The sequence below is a fragment of the Mirounga leonina genome, unplaced genomic scaffold, assembly GCF_011800145.1.
Source record: "Mirounga leonina isolate KUSES-001 unplaced genomic scaffold, KU_Mleo_1.0 Mir_174, whole genome shotgun sequence".
Classification (NCBI taxonomy): Eukaryota; Metazoa; Chordata; class Mammalia; order Carnivora; family Phocidae; genus Mirounga; species Mirounga leonina.
Window position 1 is genome coordinate 12,063,928 of NW_023270451.1, and position 19,798 is coordinate 12,083,725.

General features: G+C 37.5%; 1 protein-coding gene across 1 annotated transcript in view; it reads right to left on the minus strand.

Annotated features, from left to right (window-relative positions):
* SEMA3E (semaphorin 3E) overlaps positions 1-19,798 on the minus strand; it is a 244,295-nt gene that overhangs the window by 72,634 nt on the left and 151,863 nt on the right. The window contains exons 3-4 of the mRNA XM_035020473.1: positions 15,972-16,031; positions 13,497-13,616 (exon numbers count right to left, since the gene is read on the minus strand). Of these exons, the coding sequence (XP_034876364.1) occupies positions 13,497-13,616; positions 15,972-16,031 (180 nt within the window). The remainder of the gene's footprint in view (positions 1-13,496; positions 13,617-15,971; positions 16,032-19,798) is intronic.

Below are 19,798 nucleotides of genomic sequence, written 5' to 3' on the forward strand. Positions count from 1 at the left end.
CAGCTGGAGATGAGAGACGGGAAAGAGCTTGGGAGTGCGTGTCAGTGACGGGGACCGCGGAGCACTGTTAATAACATGCCCCGTGTGAGGAGTCCGGCAGCAACTGCTTAGCACCAACTGCTTCTTTTCATGTCAGTTCAATGGGACTCACAATTTACAGTGTGAAACCAACCAGCTTTCAAAAGTAGGCTCTTTAAAAGAGAGCAAACAACAAACACTGGGACACACAAAGCACAGCTGTGAGCTGAATTAGGCATAGGGCTGCCAGTTTCTAACATCTGATTAAACTAAGGAGACATGAATGCTTACTGCTCCATGAGCCACGAGGAGCGAGCGAATTTGCCCTTTAGGTGCCCAACCACCCAAGCACCACGTTCGTTCTCTGCTTCACCATGGCCTCGGGACCGACTGTTTAAAAATAAAACGCTTCATTACATACATTATGATTCGTTCTATGAACTACCATGCAGCCATTTAAGTGAATGAGATAGTATTATTACGTCCTAGCATATAATGAAGGTCCATGAAGTACTTCTGAGTTCAAATTAACAAAATCAGAACTTGAAGCGGAGTTTAACATGTTTTGTTTGGTTGTTGTTACATACATGTGCACCCATGTTGGGAAAACTCAGCGTCCAAGTATAAACAGAGAGGTGCCATGGAAGAGGTGAGCCAAAGTGGGCACGGCAGCACCTTCACTTTTTATTTTATTGACTTCTTCCATGTATTCATATTTTTAAGGGGAAACAAAGCCCTATAGCAGTGCTCTCTGCTCCCTATGGATGTGGCCTGTTAGTTCTTCTCTTAGTACAGCTCTGGCCCAACATCAGCCTCTCCTGCTCCCTCATTTCCCTGGGGCCAACGGGGAAGCTGCTCGACAACACAGCGTCACCCAATTTCTCTCTGCACCTTCCCCTTGCTCACAGCACACGGAGCTGGAGAGAGACAGGATTCTTACCAACTGCCTCACACTCGGGGTGCAAAACAGAGAGCCATAACATAAAAGTAAAGTGTGTCAAGCAGCCTGTCTTTCCAAGAGCTTTCATGGAATCATCGTCAGGGAACCAGCACAAGGAATCCTGTTTCCCGTCCCACCAGATCGCGTAAGCAGCTTTCACCATTAAGAGAGACAGAAGAGAAGGTCCTGAAGGAACAATCCCTCTCTTCGGAGACATTTTAAAATAACCTTATGGGTTTGAAACATCACGAAAATAACAGACTGCAGGCTCCTGATGAAAGCGCCCAACTCACTTTTGATTTGCAGTAAATAAGGCAGAAGAAACAATGTACAAAATGACTTGAGAACCCAGCTGACAAAATGTATCGTTTCTTTTAAAATATTGCTTCTATTTACAAATCTCCTCATGCTAGTTTCTAAATAGTAAGTCTTGATACAGTGCAATTTTAACCTGAAAGAGGCTTCTTGACCTACTCAGAAGATTGATGTCTTCTTTTTTATAGAACTACTGATAGACTATCTTTGAAAGTTACTATATTAGTAGAATATAATTTCCCCTCCACCATTTAGTTTTCAATAAGTATTTTAACACACGAAATATTTCCATTCTCTCTGCTGCAAAAGAACCCTAAGTATTATTGTAAAGTAATGTCTATTTTCATGCCATAATTTTCATTACATTTTCAGTCAAAAATACATAAACAAGCACCTGGCTCACAGAATGAAAAATGTGGAGTGAGGCCAAAACAAAACCTAAACCTGATTTCATAGGGTGATACATATTGCCTTTTAATCACTTATTTGAAATGAGAACATAAAAAAATTGCCATAATTTTTAAATCAATAAAACATCTCTATATGCTTTCACAGAAATGGATCAGGAAATTACAACCTGGGTTAACCTACAAAACATGTGACCAATAGGTTTATAAAAATACTTTAGTGCGAGTTATAATCTGGACATTTTTGTTGACTAAAGGCTAGTTTAATATATAAAAATTATCTGAAAGTATAAATGTTGCATAATATTTGATGCAGTCTTCATGTATTTGTTCTATTCAAATGGCTAACACCCACCCTTGATTTTTACAAAATTATTTTAAAATTATTACCCTTAACATTTTTTCACCTACTGTTAAGGTAACTGTACTTAAACAGAAATAAAACAGAAAGCCACTGAAAGAACAAAATTTAAAAATCTTTGTGGGGCACCTGAGTGGCTCAGTTGGTTAAGCAGCTGCCGTGGGCTCAGGTCATGATCCCAGGGTCCTATGGGATCGGGCTCCCAGCTCAGCGGGGAGTCTGCTTCTCCCTCTCCCCCTCCCCTTGCTTCTGTTCCCTCTCTCTCTCTCTCAAATAAATAAATACAATCTTTAAAAAAATTTTAAAAATACAAATCTTTGTAATTTTGTGGGTTTAGAAGCTGGGTGTGGCAAGAGTTGGTATTAAACAAAATACTTCGTGAAATAAAAATATACGTATCTCTGTGAAAAACACAAAGAACATTAAATGCACAGATATACTGATCAGAGTTGTATAAAAAAAATACTAACATCAGTTATATAAAATTCTACTGGGTAATTTTTAAACCTCTAGAAACTGTTACTAGTTTTGTTGGCTATCCAATGGAATTTTACTCTGTACTATATGCAGAAACTAAAATTTAACTAAGAAACAAATACAAATTAAGTACCTGACAAAAAATATATTTGATTAAAAAATCCATGTATTCATAACATGTATGTTTTGATCTATTTTGGATATTTAGGTATTACTGCCTGAAAAAAAATTTGTTTAAGAATTTTATATATTTATTTGACACAGAGAGAGAAAGAGCACAAGCAGGGGGAGCAGCAGGCAGAGGAAGGGGGAGAAGGAGGCTCCTCGCTGAGCAGGGAGACCGATGAGGGGGCTCTATCCTGGGAGCCTGGGGTCATGACCCGAGCCAAAGGCAGATGCCTAACTGACTGAGCCACCCAGGCACCCCTTGATATTTTCAATACTTATTGAAAATACAGAGTCCAAACTCTGAATGAAATATGTAAATGTATGTAAAGTGTATGACTGTAATATGTAAAATATGTTGATATGTAAAGATGTATGTATGTATGTCTCTATTTAATATGTAAATATATGACTCTAAAAGACAAGAGTCCTGTTAGGTCTAAATTGTAATCTCTTAGTGGCATATTATAAAATATTTAGAGAATACACATTTTCAGTCTGTGAAGTACAAACATGGATTAATTGCTAGGAACACTACTTGCATACAGTTTCTAACACATTTTCAAAGAGACTTATACTGGATTGAGGGATATGTGTAACCCTCATGACTTCGAAGCTGATAATATCAACTTAAATAGCTGAGCTGCACTGGAGGAAATGTGTCAGAACTCTACACTGAAAATCAAAGAGTGCGTTATTGAGTGTATTTGGTGCCAAGCATAGTTGCATGGCTAATTCAGTCTGCATAGTTAAACTTTGATATAAATAGGCTTTCAGTAAAAATACACTGAGAAAATATACCCTACAGTAATGACACAGGACAGCAATCTATATTCAAATGCTTATGCCCACAAGGATAATCATATTTTCCCAAGTTTGGGCAGACAAACATTGGAGATGGCCCACACATTCATCCCTTAATCCTGATGGTTCTCCCAAAGAGGAATGCTGGCTTTTTTTTTTTTTTAAAGATTTTATTTATTTATTTGAGAGAGAGAATGAGATAGAGCATGAGAGGGGGGAGGGTTAGAGGGAGAAGCAGGCTCCTCGCTGAGCAGGGAACCCGATGCGGGACTCGATCCCGGGACTCCAGGATCATGACCTGAGCCAAAGGCAGTCGCTTAACCAACTGAGACACCCAGGCGCCCGAGGAATGCTGGCTTCTTTTAAGAGGAGAGTCACTGGCAAAGCTTAGAAACAAATGACTTCATTTCTCACCCTTGACTCGACGGCTTTGCTTTGCCTCCCCCAGAAACAGCCTTTTTTTTTTTTTTAAGATTTTATTTATTTGAGAGAGAGAGAGAGAGAGAGAACACAAGAGGGGGAGAGCGGGAGAGGGAGAAGCAGACTCCCCACTGATCAGGGAGCCCGATGCGGGACTCGATCCCGGGACTCCAGAATCATGACCTGAGCCGAAGGCAGCCACTTAACCAACTGAGCCACCCAGGTGCCCAGAAACAGCCTCTTAAAACATCTGTGGCAAGGACCTGCATGTGGCCTCTCTGAGCTGTGAAGGTGACAGACGTTAAGATTATGGGGACTCGAATCCTACAGTTGAGCAAGGAACTGAATTCTGTCAACCACCACAGGAACGTGGGATATGACACTGCACTCCAGAAAGGCTGCTGCAGTCCTGGAGACATCTCGAGCAGCAGAGCCAGCTGAATCGTACCTGGACTCCTGCCTCACAGAAAACGTGAGATACATGTTTTATACCTGAACCTCTGTTTCCTTTTATCTGAACCTCTACATTCAACATACAATTTCCATTTCCTTTGGAAAGTGAGTAAAATTAGAGGGAGACACAAATGTGCTGTATTTTATGTATTACTCTATATTCACATAGCATTTCACTATTTAAAAGGTACCGTGAGGGGTGCCTGGGTGGTGCAGTTGGTTGAGTATCTGAGTCTTGGATTCGGCTCAGGTTGTGATCTCAGGGTTATGAGGTCAAACCCCACTTTGAGCTCTGCGCTCGGCATGGAGTCTGCTTGAGATTCTCTCTCTCCCTCTGCCCCTCCCATTTGTGCTATCTCTCTATCTCTGAAATAAATAAGTCTTAAAAAAAAAATGGTACTGTGAACTTCTGCAAGGATACCAGCAGGGGCATTCATTCTGTTCTCTGTAAATTCTCCCAGAAAAATAGATGGATTGACTGGGAATGCAAAACCAAAAGCTCACTGACCACACTTAGAGCAAAACTGGCTGTTGAGACCTCTCCATGAGTCCTCGGGTATGAGCAGGTGTGGATGAACTACCATGAGCTATAAACCACATAGGGTATTAGTATCTTGCAGAGAGAAGCAACCAGGTTTTGATACACCTGAGAAAAAAAGAACTCTCAAATTTCCAAGTGCTCCCTGAGAGCGTAGCATCACTTTAGAACATCAACTGAGCCTGGAGGAATTTCTGCTGAGTCAATCTGTGGGAGGTCTGTGGGAAGGATGAAGCTCTATGAACCCTCAAAAGTCACCAGCCCACCTCCCTTCCAAGAAGAAACTGCTGAAATGAGAATACCATTTGCCTAAGAAAAAGATAAAGGAGATCAGAGAAAAAGCAATATCCTGATAAAAGATAAAGAGATGATAGTCAGGAGAAGCATTTTTAGACACTTCTCCATGTTTTTTTTTTTTTTAACACTTCATAAAACAAAACAGAATGGTGAGTTCCAGAACATGAAGGTACTAGACATCTATTCTGATACACACTTCCCTTTTAAAAGTTCAGGAAAACTAATTTTATATAAAAATGAGCAACAGAGAAAGATCCCAGCTAAATCCAGTACAATGTTCTTGTAAGAAAAAAGAATAAGGAACAGAATAACATTTACCACAGACAACGAAGGTTTGTCAAAAAAAAAAAAAAAAAAGCCACAAAAACAAATTAGAACCAACCATAATTATTTCAATAGAATTTAGAAGAAATTAAGAAAATGACAGAAGAAATAAATCATAAACAAAATTAGAAAAACTCAAAAATGAGATGATCGAAGTCAGGAAGGACTTTAAAATAAAAAGGATATAGTGTCCTTCCTCATCTCTTTGGTTTAAAATCTAATTTGTCTAATGTAAGGATTGCCACCCCAGCTTTCTTTTGGTGTACATTAGCATGGTAAATGGTTTTCCATGCCCTCACTTTCAATCTGGAGGTGTCTTTGGGTCTAAAATGAGTCTCCTGCAGACAGCATATTGATGGGTCTTGTATTTTTATCCAATCTGATAGCCTGTGTCTTTTGATTAGGGCATTTAGCCCATTTACATTCAGGGTAACTATTGAAAGATAGGAATTTAGTGCCATTGTATTGCCTGTAAGGTGACTGTTACCGTATATTGTCTGTGTTCCTTTCTGGTCTATGTTACTTTTAGGCTCTCTCTTTGCTTAGAGGACCCCTTTCAATATTTCTTGCAGGGCTGGCTTCGTGTTTGCAAATTCCTTTAGTTTTTGTTTGTCCTGGAAGCTTTTTATCTCTCCTGCTATTTTCAATGGCAGCCTAGCTGGATACAGTAAGTATTCTTGGCTGCATATTTTTCTCATTTAGTGCTCTGAATATATCCTGCCAGTCCTTTCTGGCCTGCCAGGTCTCTGTGGACAGGTCTGTTGCCAATCTGATGTTTCTACCATTGTAGGTTACAGACCTCTTGTCCTGAGCTGCTTTCAGGATTTTCTCTTTGTCTCTGAGACTTGTAAGTTTTACTATCAGATGTTGGGGTGTTGACCTATTTTTATTGATTTTGAGGGGGGTGCTCTGTGCCTCCTGGATTTTGATGCCTGTTTCCTTTCCCAAATTAGGGAAGTTCCCTGCTATAATTTGCTCCATATACCTTCTGCCCCTCTCTCTCTTTCTTCTTCTTCTGGGATCCCAAAATATTGTTTCGTCTTATGGTATCACTTATCTCTCGAATTCTGCCCTCGTGATCCAGTAGTTGTTTATCTCTCTTTCTCAGCTTCTTTATTTTCCATCATTTGGTCTTCTATATCACTAATTCTCTCTTCTGCCTCATTTATCCTAGCAGTTAGAGCCTCCATTTTTGATTACACCTCATTAATAGCCTTTTTGATTTCAACTTGGTTAGATTTTAGTTCTTTTATTTCTCCAGAAAGGGTTTCTCTAATATCTTCCGTGCTTTTTTCAAGCCCAGCTAGTATCTTTAAAATCATCATTCTGAACTCTAGTTCCAACATCTTACTAATGTCTGTATTGATTAGGTCCCTGGCAGTCAGTACTGCCTCTTATTTTTTTTTTAGGTGATTTTTTCTGTCTTGTTTTTTTGTTCTGAGGAGAATAGATGAATGAGAGAATAAAATGCTAACAGGGTAACAATGACCCCAGAAAAATATACACTAAACAAATCAGAAGAGACCTGAAACCAGGGGAAAAGAAAGGGAATGAAAGAAAAAAGAAAAAAGAAAAAGAAAGAAAAAGATTAAAAAAAAAAAAGGAATATGATCAAATATGATCAGGCTGGTGCATAGATCAGTGCCACACACTAGATTTCGGGCGTATTTTGGTCTGTTAGAAGAAAGTGATTCCCAAAATTTTAAAGAAAGAAAAACTTATATATGTACAAAAATGAGGGTAAACACGATGAAGGGATGGAATATGACTGTAAAGATGAAAATTATAAAAGATTTTATAAAAGGAATTGATAAGAAGTTGGTTGAAAAAAGAAAGAAGAGGAATTAAAAAAAAAAAGGGAGAGAATGTGATCAGGCAGGAGACTAGAACAAAGCCATACACTAGAGATTTAAGGTATATTTTGGTCTGTTAGAAGAAACTGTATCCCAAAATTTTAAAGACAGAACAACTTATACCAAAAATAAGGTTAACTACTATGAAGAGATAGAATATGACTCTAAAAATGAAAAATAAAAAAGATTTTTTAATTTTTATTTATTTGACAAAGAGAGAGACAGCGAGAGAGGGAACACAAGCAGGGAGAGTGGGAGAGGGAGAAGCAGGCTTCCCGCGGAACAGGGAGCCCAATGCGGGGCTCAATCCCAGGATCCCAGGATCATGACCTGAGCCAAAGGCAGACGCTTAATGACTGAGCCACCCAGGCGCCCCAATAAAAAAGGTTTTTAAAAAAGGGATTGATAAGATGTTGGTTGAAAAAGGGAAAAAGAAAAATTCAAAAAAAAAAAAAAAAGAAAAAGAAAATTTAAAAAATTAACTTTGAAAGACTAAAGAATCATGGGAAAAAAAGCCATGAAGGAAAAACAATTTTAAAACTGAAGACTAAACTAGAAGGGACATATTAGAAAAAGTACCCCAAGAGTTTATGCCCTATGTGAAAAAAAAAAGGTGAAAATAAAAACAAAAAATAAAAATAAAGGATTTGACCTGGGTACTTGTAAGAAAGGGGTCTTCCATTTGTGAAAATGATCTAGCCATTTATTTGCATGCTGTATACTTCTTGTATTTATATTATACTCCAATAAAAAATTAAAAATAATGCAATGTGAAAGAGAGAAAAGTGATTCAAAAGAAAGTTGGCTTTAATCTTTGACGCCAGAAGACCACAGTTTGCATGCAGATTTTACTGATACTCCTCTCATAAATGCCTCCAAAGACTTCCTAGGTCCAATGACACTTTGACTCTTCAAAACTTCTAACTTTGGTGATCACTCCTTTATTTTTGTGCTATCTCATTCTGATTTTCCTTCTAAACTTCCTTGTCACTCCTTTCTAATCTCCTCTGTGGGTTCTTCTTCCTCCACCAGGTTTTCTATTCTTTTTTTAAAGATTTATTTTATTTATTTGAGAGGGAGAGAGCAAGTGAGCACATGCACAAGCAGGGGGAGGGGCAGAGAAAGAGAATCTCAAGCAGACTCCCTGCTGAGCACAGGGCCCAATGTGGGGCTGGATCTCACAATGCTGAGATCATGACCTGAGATGAAATCAAGAGTCAGATGTTTAATGGACTGTGCCACCCAGGCCTCCTTTTTTTTTAAAAAAAGATTTATTTGTTTGAGAGACAGAGAGAGACAGAGAGAAAGCGTGTCTTCCTCCAACAGCCTTTCAAGTTTTGGTGTTTCTGGGCTCCATATTTAGCTATTTTCCCTTTTTAAAACTCAAATTATCTTCTTAGCCAATGATATCATGCCTAAAGATTTCAGCTTTCACACACACACACACACACACACACACACACACACTTAATTCTCAAAACTGTATTTCTACCTCAGGTCTTTCTCCTGAAAAAATAGCCCTTTATATCCAACTGTTGATGAGATCTCTCTACTAAATATCCCATAACCCCCTCTCAGCAAACTTACTTCCCACCCGGCCCTCATTATCTGCAAGAAGTGGCCATATCCTGTTACTTGATAACTAATTTTTCTCTATCTGCTAGCCTAAGAAAAACTTTCTTTGAACGCTCCTACAGTTTTTATATCTTTCCCTTTTTTTTTCCCCCTTAACAATTTTATTTCTGGATTAAATAGGCAGTTTTTATTTGGTCTTTATTTGGTCACTATTTGGTCTTTATTTGGTCAATATTCAGTCACTTCTTAATCTCTGACATTCTAATTACTCATTCCTTTAGCAAAACTGCCCTCTCTGTAGCATGGATGTTGTCTATCATTTTATAATATTTTTTATCCTATTTCAAGTGATTATAAATTTTTGTACTAACCTGATTTGCCTTATACTACTCTGTCTGCTCAGTCTCTATTTACACTGATACTCCCTAGACATGCACTGCCACCTAAATAACGGAATTTTCCAAGCATGTGGATAAAGGGAGAGGCAGAGAGAGAAGGAATAAGAGAGGGGTAGATGGAGGTGGGGGAAGAAGGAGAAAGAGACAGGAGACTCATCCAGGGACAAATAACTACCCAGGATTCAATAATTCAACTTATTCTGATAACACCCTCTCCCAGCATGCAGATAAATTTTTCAAATAACTATACACAGAAATGAAGAAGTTATAACTGAGAAATACTGAGCATATTTTTATGTGTTCACGAAACCTATTCTGCCTCTTGAGCTCCCTCTTGCTTTTCTTCTCAATCATCAAGAAATAAAATTGGAATTGTTTTTTAATTCCCTTTAGTCAGCAACTTCCAATAAAATGTTGTTATATAACTTCCCCTGCTGAGCAGTTTCTCACATCAGTTCCACACTTCCTTTCCTTTGCTATTGTGATAATACTATTAAATATCCTCATGATCTTGCAGAGTCCTGTAATCACCTTCTTTAATTTCCCTCTGCCTTTCATCTCTCTCTGCTTGAATCAATCCTAAATATTACTCGTGTCATGTCATTCAGCCTGCTCAAATTCCTTCATCTTCTCTATGCTGTCTTTAGAAGTAACTATAAAATGCCACTGTCTAAGCATTAAAATCCTATGCCAATTTGCCCCAGTTTTATCTTCTGATGTTCCCCCAACCAACCCGACTAACGTCCACAAACCTATCCCATATGTGCCTGCATCTGTGTTTTTTAAACTAAGCATTTTCCTTGCCTATAATAATGTGTAACTTCTCATTCTCTCATAAAAAATGTTATCAAGCCTCCACATGGAGATTTGGGAATAAATATTTCAATATTCTTATTATCCCATTATCCACGATTTCCTTTCATGACACATGCAGATTTTTTTCCAAAATGCATTTTCTTTTTTTTGTTTTTTTTTTTAAAGATTTTATTTATTTATTTGAGAGAGAATGAGAGAGAGCGAGTACATGAGAGGGGGGAGGGTCCGAGGGAGAAGCAGACTCCCTGCCGAGCAGGGAGCCCGATGCGGGACTCGATCCAGGGACTCCAGGATCATGACCTAAGCCAAAGGCAGTCGCCTAACCAACTGAGCCACCCAGGCGCCCCAAAATGCATTTTCAATCATATTGATACTTAGATAATTACATGAGAAAAATTTTCTATATCATGTACGAGGATGAATTACACATAGTTCCACTTCTACCAATGACAATCAGCTTGTCTGGACTCTCACACAGATAATGATGATAAACTAGTAATTTCTTAAAAAATTATTTTAAAAAAAATGGAGATCAGTTAAGAGCAAAGACTAGAGAGTTTTTCACTCAAGGAAATCCCCTAACCCATATGGTGAGGAATGGCTAGAACTCAAGCAGAAAACTATAGAGTTACTAGCTTGGAAAGTCAGAGAACAGAGACTTAAAAGTACCAGGGCAGCTGAAATGCAAGAGGAGATACCCAGAAATGGAGGGAGGCACCCTCAACTGCATGTATACATTCTTTCCCAAATCCTTGGCTGACACCTGACTGCATGTGCAAGCAGAGCATAAAAAGCACTGTCTGGAAAGTTGAAAGAGGTTTTTGGCTGCCGCCCATCACAAGAGATTTTTGAGTTTGAGTCCAGACAAGTAAGCTGCTTGCTAGAAAAAAAATCAACTCTCTTTAAAAGATAATCAAGTCCACAGTCTTGAAAACATATGATCCATAATGTCTGGTACACAGTAAAAATTACTAGACATGCAAAGAAATAAGAAAATATGATCTATAGTCAAGAGGGAAAAGCAATCATGTAAACTTACCTTAAGTTGACCCAGATGTTAAAACTAGCACATAGGGATTTTAAAACAGCTGTTAAAAATATGTTCAAGGGCTTAAAGAAAAATATAGTCACGATGAATTAAAAATATGGGAAATGCTCATTAAAGCAATGAAATATAAACAAAACGGAAGTTTTAGCCCTGCAAAGTACATTATCTGTACTGACCATTACTGGGGTGGGCTTAACAGCGTACTGGAGATATCAGAGGAAAGGATTAATAAACTTGAAAATAAATGGATAGAACTTATCCAATTTGAAAAGCAGAGAAAACAAAGACTGAATAAAAAGGAGCAAAATCTCAGTGACTTGTGGCATAATGCCATACACACACTAGCTCATGCACATGCGCGTGTGCACATACCAACTCTCAGAGAGGAGGGCATGGAACAATATTATCTGAAATAATAATGGCCAAACATTTGCCAAATGTGATGCAAAACATAAGCTTTGGTATCTAAAAATCTCAGTATTTCAAGAAATATAAATATCATTCTCCCCCCCCCACCACCACACACAACTGGCACACTATGAAAAAGTGCTGAAAGCCAAACACGAAGAGAAAATCTTGAAGGGTAAAGCGATTCCAAACGGTAATATCAGTATGTACGAAACCTGAATATACATCAGAAAGCGATTAGAAGACAATAAAGTATTTCTGAAATGCTGAAAGAAAACAAAAACAAAAACAAAAACAAAAAAACCTTGTGAACCCCAAATTTTATATCCAGGGACAATACCCCTCAGAAATAAAAATGAAATCAAGGCATTTTCAGATAAATGAAAACTGAGAGGATCTGTTGCCAAAAGATCTGCATCACAAAATGTGTATATTCTGGCTTCCCATATAGGTATACATGTCTGTCTGTATACTTTGCATACATGTAAATATTCTGACCTTGCTCTGGGCTGATTTGCCTTACACATCTCTTTTTGAAGTTCTTCCAGATCAACTGTATTGATTCTTTAAAATAATTCAGTGAGTACACTCGATGTGTTTGTGTATGCTCCTTAGCTTTAATCTACAAGTAGAGGTGGTTAGTTAACATTTAAAATATGCTAATCAAAAATCCTGCCTATAAGGACACTTAGCAGCTGAAGTACCTCAATCAGGGGTGCTCTCAAGAGGCAGCTAAACTAAGCCCTTCAGATATTACTAATTATATGCACACCTGAGTGTTAACTAGTGTAAGGGATATCAAACATGATTTTTCACCAGTGAAATGAATGTTATTCTTTATATGTGGTGGCTGAAAATATTTTAGGGTCACTGCTGCCCTTTCATAAACAGAGTATAAGAATCAAGAGACTGTAGCTGTTTCACTACAGAGTATCTAGAGGTCTGTTTTATTTTTTTTTAAGATTTTATTTATTTGAGAGCGCAAGAGAGAGAGCACACGATGGGGCAGGGGAGGGGGGTCAGAGGGAGAAGCAGACTCCAGTGGAGCAGGGAGACTGATGTGGGGCTGGATCCCAGGACCCTGAGATCAAGACCTGAGCCGAAGGCAGGTGCTTAACCAACTGAGCCACCCAAGCACCCCTAGATGTCTGTTTTATCTGTATCCCATCTTCCTGTAGGATTCTGCCTTCTGACATAAAAAAAAAAAAAAAGGTAGCAGGTAATATTTTTTTAATTGATCTTCAAGCCTGCATTTTAGTCAATGTTTTATGTGTGACAGAATTCAGTTGAGATTTGCTCTCTTCTCTTCGGGATCTGTTTTCTTTATGCTGATCACCTTGTAGTGGGGTCTAGGACATATAGCTTTCACCTACTAATATTTAACTTCAGTCAGTTTTATCCACCCCATCCCCCAACTCCAGCTCCCTCACCTCACCTGTCTAAAAAAAGAGTAGTTGCAAAATCAGTAAGTCTTTGCATATCCTCTGTAAAATACTATATGTAGTAGTATTGCTTATATAAATTTATTTCTAAATATATTTATATGTACATTCTAGTTCGGTGGTTACATTAATAAAATTTATGTAAGAACACAACAGAGAATACAGTTTGATATGAAGAATTATTTTTAAGTGCACAATTAAGTGAATGAAGCTGTTCAGAGAATGAATACATAAAGTGAATGATTCAGAGGTTTTAGAGCTGATAAGGATTTTAAAGGTCCGGAGAAATCTTTTCTCTGACTTGGGAAAACTTCATCATATATCATAAATGCTCTTCTTTTTCACCAAAGAAAATGCCACAACCTTTCTTTAAAAAAAAAAAAAAATGTTCTTTTAAGCATGACTTTTATTGACATGAATGAAATTAATTATCTTACTTCCAAATGGTATCCAACCCTGATGAAGGCACAAAGTGGGTCAAAAGCTCCAGTACCACAGGTCAGAAGGTGTGTCCTATTATAGTGATGCAAAACCCGAACATAATTTGCACATTCACTCTAAAGCAGAAAAACAGAAAGAAGAAATTGGGTAATGTTAAAAAAAAAAAAAAAAGTTTAGTCCTTTTTTTGATTTCTGTTTTCCCTAACCCCACAAATCTCATGTTCAAGTCTCTCTTGGCTAGAGGAGGCAAGAAACAGTGGAAGAATAGACTGGTTGACCGATGCACATTTTAGCCTCACCACATGAATTACACCTATAATGGGATTGTATCATTTTTCAGGTATTCTAGCACATAACCGGGGAGTAAAAAAAAGTACTGTTCAGAAATTTATTCAAAGATTTGCATGGTGATATGCATGTTCCACTAAGTAATTAAGTTATTCCCAATGCTGTTATTTTTTTTTTCATGTACATATAAACAAATGAATCACACAAAGTCAGAAAACCAATAATTAGAGAAGGCTTCGCTATCCTTAAAGAAACATATGTAGACTTTAAGGCATTACAGAATTTTGATGTTTGGAAAAATAAGTCCTATCTTCAAATTCATAAATTCATGCAAAGCACTTTCATAGAGAATTTTCAAATAAATACATAGAAAGCTAACCAAGAGAAATAACATTTTACACCTATTACTATAAGACTGCTGTGTAGGAATCAGCAAAATTTTTTTTTATGAAGGACCAGGGAGTAATATATTTAGTTCGAATGGCCAACTGGTCTCTGTCTCAACAAATTACCTCTGTGAATATGGCATGAAAGCAGTCATAGACAATCCAAAAATGAATGTGTGCAGCTAGCTTCCAATAAAACTTTATTTACAAAAATATATGGCAGGCCACATTTGGCTGAGGGGCTCTAGTCTGCCTACATTGGGATTCAACTAGAACTTTTTTGAGGACAGAATATTTATTTTACACTTCTTCGTATTCCCTGGTTAATTAAACACAGTCCCAAATATATATTATATGCTTAACAAATCTTACTATATAAATCACTAGGTGAGTTTTATGATCAATATGCTAAATGAAAAATGTTTAAAACTGCTCAAACCAACTTGTCTAAATTAATTCTAGCAAACACCTTCCTGGTAAATTAGGTATTTCTGTTTCATTTAAAATAAATTACAAAATACTAAACTCTTTTAATGCTAAGTGTTACTCTGAAATCAATACATGCAGTAGACAGTAAATATAATGTTTTATAAGGGCAGATTATGACTTTTAAAATCTCTCACAGAACAGTATTGGGTGAAAAAGCCACCAGAACCATCTGACCAGAAGTGATTCAGATTATAGCATTCCCTTGTTCAGAATGAGCAATGTACTACTAACCTGATTATCCAGAGCACGTAGATATATTTTCTTCAATTTCCCACTCACGTAGAATTTATTCTCAGGGTGACCCATACCACTGGAAAAATCTGATCATTCAGGCATGGGGAAAATATTCTATTCTCCTATCACTATAAGCACCTGCTTTTTATCTCATGAAACACTGTCACACCTAGAATGAGCAGATTAGACTACATTTTGGGTCTGCTGGGCTTAGGTTGACACAGCCTAAGCGTGTGTCTGATTAGTCAGCATCATGCTGTGGACTGAGGCAGCAAGACTCACTCCTTGGCTGTGAGCCAGTTGCTACAGAGACTCAGAACTTGGTATAACGTGTGTTAGTCTTTTACATGGTATTTTTTTCTCACTAAAAAAAGAAAAAAAAAAAAAAAGGACGAGCTAACTTTCAAAAGGAGACGTGCATGCCTTCCCCCAAAGCTGCGTCTTGTGTCATCAGAGTGACTCCTAGCACACGAAAGTCCCTTCGTGCGTATTTTCATGGGCTCGGAAGTGGGTCAGAGCTGCCACTCCTACACAACCTGGTGCCCCGCAGGGAAGTTACGGAGACCGAAGATCGATTCTTCCAGAAGGAAAGACCCTAAACCCATCGTGGGATAGCATGCTTACTGCCTTTGCCTTCTCCTTTCTGTTTGTTTTTCTCTCCTTTTGTTTCTTCATTTGGTTCTACTTTACTGATCAAAGAAAAATGAAATCTCACAAAGAATACGCTTAGCTTTCCCTTGAATTAAAAATTTACTTGAAATTTTTTTTTCACATATATAGGAAATAAGCATTAGAAGAAATTCATAAATCTGAGTTGATAAATATGTAATAAAACCAAAACCAAGATCTAGAGGCACCTCAGCTCCCTTTACTCTAACTTCACATTGAAATCAACTTATAATGATCTCCGTACAATGTTTATTTCTGTTTGGATATGTGTATATATATTTTTTTCTTCCTGAATGAACTGCATATACACCTTTGGGAGCAAATAAGAGGTTAGGGAGTCAGTCCCTTGTGACTGACCAGGGATAGAATTGATGAGGTGTTTAATTTACAATGAGTAATACTTACCACATCTTTTCCTTTCATTATGCATTCTTCTATTTTTAGTGCTGTACTAGGCCAGTGTATCTGAAATAAAAGATAATGTACTATTATGCAAATGCAAATACAAAATTAAACCACACTGAAAAACCATTTCATTTTTGCTGTGTTCCCAACACCTTTTCATTTTGTTCCATTTCCTGAGAAGATAAATCAAGACTTTATCTCCTTTATATTATTATCTGCCTAATGAAGACACTTACATTTGAGCTTTTATTTCATGCAAAAACTTAGTTGTTGTTTTTTTTTTTTTAATTTTTCTGAATGCTCCCTCAAGACTCAGCCCTTCAGAGGTCACCCACGTTTCCAGCAGCCGTGCTCTGTGCTTAACCTGCCGTGACCTCCACTGTCCAGTCCTTCCCCTGAACCTGACCATCTTCCCCTCCAAGTCAGGCACCTCCCTGAGTTCCCTTTGCATTTTTACCACTTAGCCCAGAGTTTGGTGTGTGGGGACTCAGTTATGCTGGCTAAATGAGGGATTAAAGAATGTGTGACTCCTATGTCCTGGAGGGACACCCAGACTGCCTCCAGATCTCCACCACATCAAACACGGTCCATCTCTGTACATGTCCCTCCAAGATCAGTAAAAGAGCATTATTGGTATGCATAATCAATGGAGTGGGGTTGGTGTACATATAACCCAGGAGTAGAATTACTGGGTCTTAGGGTAAGTATATATTGAATCTGTTAACACACAGTGCCAGAGTGCTCTCCAGAATGGCCACCCGTTCATACTCCACCAGCAATACCCTGTATCTTCACTGATACTTGAATTCATCAGCTTTCTAATTTTTGTACTAAGCACCTCAGATTCAATACTCAATTAAACCCTTACCACAACTTTTATCAAAGATATATTATAATCTAGGGAGCTCCTTTTAAAAACAACAAAAAATGTACATTTCTATGTCCAGCTCCAAAACATGGTACATCTATGGATGGGAATCAAGGAATGTGATCCATTTGAGCAAGTATAGCTAGTGGTAAGTTGCCCCAAGACCTTAAGCCTCCATATTAATAGTTTATCCCCAAATCTGATGGATCAATGATACTTTGAGCCAGGCTGCATCAATATTTCTTTGGTTCTCTTCTTTTTAGGCAATCACCTTCTGTTCTCAAGCTAACATTTTGATGAAGGAGTAGGATGGGCCTCTCAAGAGATTAATATTTCTACAAATAAACTTTCCCTCCTCAGGATGCTCAAAAGTCCCCAGGGGAAGGGTTTAGGTATAGCCTTCTACTACCCACGGTCAGTGTTTACTGTCATTAGACTATTATTGTTCAGGCTGGTGTTAGTCAGCCAGACTCTTTTCCTATTCACGGCAGTCTGTCCCCTTAAGGCCCCTATTATCTCTCCCTGACTTCTCCCCTCCTTCTACCACCACCATCCCATTCTGTGCTCTGCTAGCCTGAGAAACCATTCTGGGTATCAAACTAAATATTAGATATTGCTGATAAGGAGGTATTTTTTTTTTTTATTTAGTGAGCACGCTCTTTCTTTTTTTAATTAGTGGCCAACACTTACAAATGAGAAATTTTGCATAAAAATCAAGATTTCTGGTTTCTCTAAATGGCCCAGGCACTCTCTGATTTGCTTCAGACTTTTCTTTTACCTGACTGACCTCTGCAGTCATTTTAGTTTTTGAAAACTGATATATTTATGTTTGAATCCCAAATATGGTCATGATTTAAACTTTTCTTTTTAAAAGCTGTGCCCCATAAAATAACATGTTAGGTATTTATATGCCAGAACTGAAAGAGGCTTATCACTAACCCACACATTATGTAGCCAAATCCAGTCCCTGATACATAAATAATATTGGGAATGTATAAAAGTGGTGTCAAAGGCATTTTATTATGATGATTTTTACATAAGTACATGTGTTATCATAGGAGTAAGCACTCTATGGTTTGAATTACAGGTATAATATTACTTTGATGTTCTTATTAGTGTAATGGGCCCCCCAAATTTTCTTACTTACAATATTCAACATCAGGTGTTCAAGCATCAGTACATAAACTTAAAAAAAATCATGTGTTTTCATTTATGTTGCAACACAGAAAAAAGACAATGTAAGGAAAAATGTAAGAAAACCAACTAAAAAGGCAAAAGCACACACATAAAATCCCAGAATCAATGTTCACGATGGCAGCAGTGAATCCAGCAGTGGATCATATGCGAGTTAGGAAAGACATCACATATCACATATCACATATATGATGTGATATCACATATCACATCAATGTCAGGTTCAGATGCAGCCCTGCATCAGCTTCAGCAGAGTCGCTAATACCATTAGAGGGTAAGCATCCTAGAAGTGAGGCTGTAGAATTTATAAACTTCACTGATCCATTATTTTGGAAAAGATTTTTGCATATGGGGTGAGATTTTTTTTTTCAGATGATTTCTAAGACTCATTTTCACTTGAGATTCAATTTGTTTTTGGAATTATGATTTTACTGTGGATGCAAAATTATTTAAAAGGATATGCTAGAACATGTGCATATGTATAGACATGTATATGGACTGTATATATACATAGCATATATTACATATACACAAGTAAATATAAATACAAATTTATTTTAGGATCATCTATCATTGGAAAGATTTTCATGACGAATTAAGTTATCAGCACTGATAAATCAGAGAATATCTCAATTGTAATTTTGAATTTTGCTTTATATTCTTAACACAATTTAGGAGATACAGGGCTCTTCTTCTTAAACTGTATTTTCACAATTTCAAAGTAAAACTCAACCAATTCTTTAGAAAAATATACCAAGTTCAGCTTCTCAACATTGAAATAATATCCAGACCAGTAAAACCACCTCAACATACTATATCCTGTATTCCCCTAACTGACTGCTTCATAACAATTATTTCTAGGAATATTTGAATACATTGTTTAGGGGGCAATTCTCTACAGAATTTCTACACATCTTCTGACAGATTCTGTTCCCCATTATCTTTTCAAACAGGCTTGAAAGTAGAAATGGAACTTCCCTCCAGGGAAAATGAAAGACTAGTTTCCTGACCAGGATAATAAAGTGAATGTTTCCCTCTAGACAAAGGCTGAAAAGTTTGCTAACATACCTACTAAAATTTTCCTGTTTGCTAAGCTTGAGGTTCATCAGGCATAACACACACACACTGTGTGTGTAGCATCTACCTGGGATGCTATGTACCACCCCCTGTGGGACTTATGGGGGCAAAGCAATTGCTGGAAACATGACGGCCATGCTATATGCTATGATGTGGCTAGTAGAGCCCTTTGTCTCTGAACCATGAGTCTCATGTCTTCTGGCAGCATCTAGGAAACGGTGACATGCTAACTTGCTATCTTACAAGTGAGGTAAAATCTTAGACCCTTTACAGTTTTGACACCAACACAAGATAATATATTCTGTGATAGTGAATATGATAAATGGCTTTTCTAAGGATTGTCAGAATCTGTAATGTTTTTAGCGGCAAAAGTAATAATATCAATTGTTCTTGGAAAGAAAAAGTCATTCTCTCAGGCACATCTTACGAAGTGTTTCACAACAAAATCTTTCCTGGTATCTTTTTAAATATTTCCCCTCCTTTGATCCTCTATATTGTTCTTCTTACTGTCTCTACTTAGGATTATATTATGATTTGTGTACTTAACTTTAGCTTTCCTATTAATCTGTAAGTTAGAGAGAGCAAGGCAATGTCTTATTTCTGTATCCCTACTAATGCACAATCCCAATGGGGCATAATGCCTTAGTGCGGTTACTCCTTATTCAGTGTCTATTGATTGACTTGTATC